Genomic DNA, 6,595 nt, shown 5'->3' with positions numbered 1-6,595 from the left:
AGAGATTGAAAAAAAAGCTATTTTTTATAAAGATGCGCAATCTCTCGTTCAAACAAGAAAACTTTCTAGAAAAACTAATTTTCAAATTAAGCAAGACGCACAAGCAGAAGGTAGCGTAACAGTGCCAGTTACAGAAAATGCATTGCTTAGAAAAACCACCTTTCAATTTGAAAATTCTCTTCCCTCTAAGAGCCAAGCCTATAGGAGTCAAGGAAGTTATTCTAAATCTAAGAGTTATGGTTTGAAATATTAATTGGTAAAAGTACAAATGTACCAAGTTTTATTCCCGTTGAAGCATTTTTTCCTTTTTACTTTATAACCAATTTTTCCCATTCTTACCTGGAAAGATTGCGCTTGCGCTTCTGTATCAAACTCATGTTTTTTTGTAATTGAATAAAGTTTTCCTTTATACTTTATTTTCTCTACCATACTATTCCACCGAACAATCTAACAAGTTTATAAAGAGCGTAAGCTTTTTGAGTTTTAAGAAAAGAATTCTTACTGCAAAACAAACAGTTTTTTAAAAAGTTTTCATCAACTTCATATCTTTTTTCTTTAGAAAGTCTTGCGTCATGCATTAAGTACTGTAAATCGTGCTCTTTAGCAGCTTTTAAAAAACACGGATCTTTTTCCTTATATGAAAGTATTCCAACTCCCATTCTATCAGTAGAATCAGCAGACAATTTATTTGCAAGCTTTAGCTTATCGCTTGTACTTAAATTCTTATATTTATTTAACATAGATAGGGCTTACAACTACCCTATTTCGTCTTTTAAGAAGACTCATCAGTATGTTTCTTTTTCTTTGTCATTGCATGTTTCGCTATTTCACTAGCTTCATCCATGTCAATATTAGGTGCAAAAGTCAGACTTTTTATTTGCATTTCATCTATAATTCTTTCTCTTACGATAAATGCTTTTTCATGGATATATACAATTCCACAAATTATTAGACTCCAATGAATAAACACTACGGCTTGTTTTAACACTACATTTATTTTATTTACTTTTACTATTTCCATTTTTTATCCTTTTTTTATCCTTTTTTTATTTATTATTAAAATTACTGCTTACAGACCCATACCCATCTACAGCTTTTTTCATCACACACACACACATGTATGGGTTCATCCCTTATACATAATGGTGGTAAGTCTAATGGCTCTATAGGACATATTTGCGTTAGCAAACTAAAGATTATTAACACGAGTTTTTTCCCTTTTATAAGCATTTATAAACGCACCGATAATTTTCGTAATGAGAACTACCGGCAAAAGCATTAAAATAAATAACACCAATGCAAGAAAACCTGAAGCAAGTCCACCAAAAAAGTAGATTACACCCTTCAGTGCGTAGGCGATAAAATTTGCAAACATCCATTGATACGCTGTAATAATTAACATTTCTTTTCCTTTTTAAAATATGTATATAAGTTATACAGAGCAATTAGAGGGGAAACAGCTAGAATGAAAGAAATTAATCCAGTCATTCTATATGTAAATCCTTGCTCGTTTTCTGCCATAAAGTAAGCGGTTACTATGTAAAAAAAAGCATTTTCACATAAGTGCACGTATATGTCCCAAACTAACATACATCTCCTTCATGATCATCTAAGAGTAATCTTAGTTTTTCCAATCTTTTATCTCCCATATTAGACATACAAATTTTATATAGTATGTCTAATGCTTCTATGCTTAGGTTTTCTACATTAAAACCTAATTCTTTTAAAGCCTCTCTTATTCCCATAATCTTATCCTTTTTAATATTTTAATATCTTAAATTTTTACTTTTAATATTTTCTTTAGTAGAAAAGTTGTTGTTGTCTATTCCGGTTTTCCCGTGATATCCAGCTTCAAATTTAACTGAACAAGAACACAAACACATAACAACTAAAGCACTTAATATTAATTTAATCATATTTTTTTAATCTCCACAATAAAAAGTTTACACAATCGTAAACATATTAATAAGATTCTTACTTAAAAAGAAAGATTCAAAAAAAGATGAAATAATAAAAAAGGCAAAAGAAAACCTAGACAGTATTACTACCACCTAGGTCAAAAAGGATAAAGCACGATAAAAAAAATGCTCTATATATATAAGTCTAACCTGCCTTTTTCTTGTTAACAACCCTTTTTTTAACAGTTTTTACTTTTTCTTTATAAAAGCTACATATGTATTTAGCTTTACAGTATTTGCACCAGTCTCCAATCTTAAAAAATTCTGTTTCTTTCGCAAGCTTTACTCTTTTTTCGAGATTTTCTAGCCATGCAGGGCTTGCTCTCCACATCTCATAATGACTTATAGCAGGTTGAAATATATGAAAATATAGGTCTTTATCTGTATTTAAAGCCAATGCATACAAGCCTAATTGTTCGTTTTCTATAGCAGATACTTTTGAGAATCCAAATTTAAAGTCAATTATTCTTACATCATATTTAGTATGAATGATTAAATCAGGAGTACCTAAATGCTCCCCGTCTAAGCTTAAAGATTCTTCAAAAGAAATACTTTCTACGTCAGTTGAATAAACATATGTCTTTGCTCTTTCTGCTACCTTTAAAGCTTCTTCGTCGTCGCAAGGTTTTTGCAATGTAAAAAACTCCTCTACTTGCTTATGTAGAAGCGTTCCTCTTTCTGCATGACTAGATGGCTCTTCTTCGATGTTCTCTGCTAACTTAATAGATCCAGAACAATTCAACCAACGATATGCACTTGAAGGGGAGTATTTAGCATGTTGCTTCATGCTTTCTCTCTTTCAAACTCAACTAAACTATCTTTTTTACTTAAAACTATTTTTTGAATAGCATAGTCCAAGTCACTACTTAAAAAGTTATAGATCTGCATATGATTTTCTTGTCCAATACGGTCGATTCTTCCGTAAGCTTGTAAATAACTTGCATAATTAAACGGCAATTCTACAAAAAAACATATAGATGCTCTTGTTAAAGTTATCCCAACTCCCGCAGCTTCAATAGAACAAATCACTACATCAACTTTTCCATCTTGAAAGTTTTCTACAACTAAATTTCTACTCTCTAGGTTATCCCCCCCAACTATACTTGCTACAGTTTTGCCATCTTTTTTAAACTCGTTTTCTAATATCTTCGCAACTTCTTTATGATGACAAAATACTACTACAGGCTCTGAAAAGGTATTTATATATTCAGCACAGCCCACAGCTTTAGTTATACCGCTTATTCTTCTCATTGACATTAAAGCCTCTGATATTACTCCGCTATTTAAAGCTTCGTTTATTTCTTCTTTAGTAGTCTTATCTTCTACCTTTAAATTAGGATCTATATGTATTTCAAAAAAGCTTTTAGGGGGCAATTCTTTTAAAACATCTGCTTTTTTTCTACCAAAAGATATGCCGCTAGCAAGCTCTTTTAATTCTTTAGAGTTTTTATATCCTGTATATTTAACTATCCTTTTTTTGCCTAAAAATACAATTTCTTTATTTGCGAATTTTTCAGCAAATATACTATAGCTTCCCCATTTCTGAGGCTCTAGAACGGTAAATAAAGGGTGCAAATCTGCAAAGCTTCTTACAACTGGTGTTCCTGTTAATAAATAAACCCTTTCTGCTTGAGGAGCTATTTTAAAAATTATATTTCTAGTTTGTTTACTTTGCCAGTTTCTTAATCCATGAGCTTCGTCAACTATTAACACAGTTCCTTTTTCTAGTTTAGGAATATGTCTTTGACAATGGTTAAAACTATATATATCTAACTTCTCTGGTAAGTATCCCCATTTTTCAATTTCTTTAAGCCAGTTGATTTTTAAAGAGGCAGGGCATACTACACAAACATTCTTTATTTTAAGTACTTTTAAAGACTCTATTATTGTTAAGGATTTTCCCAATCCAGGGTCCATATGTAGCAACATGCCTCTAGTAGTTGCCTCTAAGTAATTTTTTACGATAAATGCAACGCCTTCTTTTTGATACTCTTTTAAAGTCATATTTTATACAATTTTTCCACAATCTTCATAACAACATATATCCTTGTATTAACAAAAAGCAACCACTGCATATTAGAAGACCTCTACTAATCTATATTTAACTCCTCCTAAGATTATTGTCTTTTCTTCTTCCTTTTTTTCTTGATTCAGTTCTATTCCTGTAATTTGCTTAAAAATGTCAGGATTGAAATTAGGTAAATTTAAAAATTTAGTTCTATTTTCTTTTGTCGTGGCATGCCAAAAATTTGCCCAAGCTTCTTTATATGAGTAATTTTTTAAATACCCTAAACAAGTGTGAAAAGTCGGATTATCTATCTTTTCCTGAGCTGTCATTTCTCTTTCAGGAATCCATTTATTTAAATGAAATCCTGAAAAACTAGGATGCTCTATCTCATTAAATTTTTTATTTGTTGGTTTGTCAAAGCAAAAAACATTCAATTCTTGCGTGCAAAATATACCTGAGCTTAGATTTGTCGCGTTACAGTAGCCTGTGTTATAGTTGCCTGTGTTATAGTTGCCTGTGTTATAGTCGCCTGTGTTACAGTAGCCTGTGTTATAGTAGCCTGTGTTATAGTTGCCTGTGTTATAGTAGCCTGTGTTATAGTAGCCTGTGTTACAGTAGCCTGTGTTATAGTCGCCTGTGTTACGGTAGCCTGTGTTATAGTAGCCTGTGTTATAGTCGCCTGTGTTACGGTAGCCTGTGTTATAGTCGCCTGTGTTACTATTATTCAAAATACTGTTTCTCCTATAAAATGCTAATGTTATTAGCGTAATTAATGCTTTGTTTTATCTTTCTTATCTTACCTATGCAGTTGTGTTAATATTACCTTCTATTTTTTTTATTTTCGATTCGATATCAATCAAATTTTTCATACAACGCTCTACGTCATTCCGTAACCATCCTATTTCTTGAGATCGATTAAAATCTTCGTATTCTTTCAAAGATAGCCACATATTATCTTCGTTAAGTATGTGAATATCTCCAGAGCTATTCTCGCAAACATACTGTTTGCCTTTTGACATAACAACAGTCATTTCTGTATGAACATCTCCACAATTACCTGTTTCGTGTCGACAATAAAATACCTTGTCACCTATTTTATATTTACTTAATTGCACGTCTTTTTGCGGGTTTTTCGAACTTGCCATATTTTTTATCCTTTTTTAAAAAAGCAACTTTTTAATATTAAGAGTAAGTTGCCAACTCTTTTAAAGCTCTTACCAACTTATTGTACTCTTATCTTCTTTAGGCATAACCGTAAGTTGTACTCTTTGAACCCCACTTGTATCTTTTTTATGCGTAATTTTAACATTACAAGATTTTCCGCTTAATTCAGAAAAATCTTTAATTTCCATAGAATTTGTCGCTGTTAATATTCTTTTTAATTCTTGTTTGGCAATATTTTCAGCTGTCTTATTACTATGTTGAATATTTAAAAATACTTTTTCAACTTTATCAATATTTTCTAACTTAAAGCCTATGGTAAGAACAAATCCTGTTTTATTCTTATTTTCTTCGTAATTAGTTTCAACAATCATAGCAGAGTAGTTTCCTACTGGCGTTAAGCTATATCCTGTGCTTTCTACAACGTTCTCTAGTGCTAGTTCTTCCCATAAATTCATATAATTAACCTTTTATAAAATTCAAATTAAAATCTACTACTTCAGGTAAACTTAACCTATTTTTTGCCATATAAGCAGGTCTTTCTGAAGTATGTAAAACTCTCTCCCCTACGCCTTTACCTTTACCCTCTATAACAGCTATTTTATAGTTAGCAAACAACAATTCATCGCACCATTCTCTTATTAAGCTAGAGTTTTTTTCATGCAAATCTAACTCATACCTATCAAATGAATCTACAACGGGAGAATCGAATTTCTTAACCTTGCTGTGAGCAAGTAGTATACTATTCATATTCTTTGTATTTCTTAGTATATCTAATCCTTTTAAAAGCTTTTCAAATTTTGCTTGTGATGCCACATATCCTTTTCCAAAACCTACATCGGCAACTGTTGGCTTTCCTTCTTCTTTAGCAACTAAGTCAAATGCTAATTTTTCAGCCCAATCCAAAGAATCTAATACAACAGTTTTGTAGTTATGTTCTTCTTTAATAAGAAAGTCTACGCAATTTATTAGATCTTCCCATGAGCTACATAGATCAAAAGTATCTACAGGTAGTGTTCCCAGTCCATCTTCTGTTCTTATAAAAATAGGCTTCGGCGAAGTAGCAGCTAACGTAGTTTTTCCAATTCCTTGTGTTCCATATAGGACTATTCTTCTTGGTGCAACAATGTCTGTGTTTTTTATAGGCTTCATATTATTTCTCCATTTGTTTTTTAAACTCTTCAATTCCTGCTTTCAACAACCACTCTATTAAATGCAATTTTTTCATTTCAAATTTCTTCGCAAGCTTTTCAATTTGCGTAGCTAGGATTTTATCCAAACTCATAGTAATCACCTTTTTTGGCAATCCTTTTTCTTTAATTAAAGTAATTGGATCTTTTACTTCTATCTTTTCTAGTTTTAAGTCTATTTTTTCCATGAACGGTATACTATCATTAATAAAAAATCTTTGTCAATAATATTTTTTATTAATTAAATAATTTCTTATTGCAAGATTTCTTCTGTTCGG

At 31.3% G+C, this 6,595-nt stretch overlaps 1 protein-coding gene across 1 annotated transcript; it reads right to left on the bottom strand.

The window, feature by feature from the left end:
• Nucleotides 1-2,741: 2,741 nt before the first annotated feature.
• Nucleotides 2,742-3,962, bottom strand: LOC143922046 (DNA annealing helicase and endonuclease ZRANB3-like). Its single transcript, XM_077445323.1, has one exon. The coding sequence runs from the start codon at nucleotides 3,960-3,962 to the stop codon at nucleotides 2,742-2,744; it is 1,221 nt and encodes a 406-aa protein (XP_077301449.1).
• Nucleotides 3,963-6,595: the final 2,633 nt, after the last annotated feature.

The sequence above is a fragment of the Arctopsyche grandis genome, unplaced genomic scaffold (assembly GCF_051622035.1).
Source record: "Arctopsyche grandis isolate Sample6627 unplaced genomic scaffold, ASM5162203v2 HiC_scaffold_194, whole genome shotgun sequence".
Lineage (NCBI taxonomy): Eukaryota > Metazoa > Arthropoda > Insecta > Trichoptera > Hydropsychidae > Arctopsyche > Arctopsyche grandis.
Note: the sequence above shows the minus strand (reverse complement) of the source record. Positions and strands in the feature narration are given on the sequence as shown.

Excerpts from the sequence above, each read along its gene's own strand:
- LOC143922046 (XM_077445323.1), bottom strand. The coding sequence starts at position 3,962 with ATGACTTTAAAAGAGTATCAAAAAGAAGGCGTTGCATTTATCGTAAAA.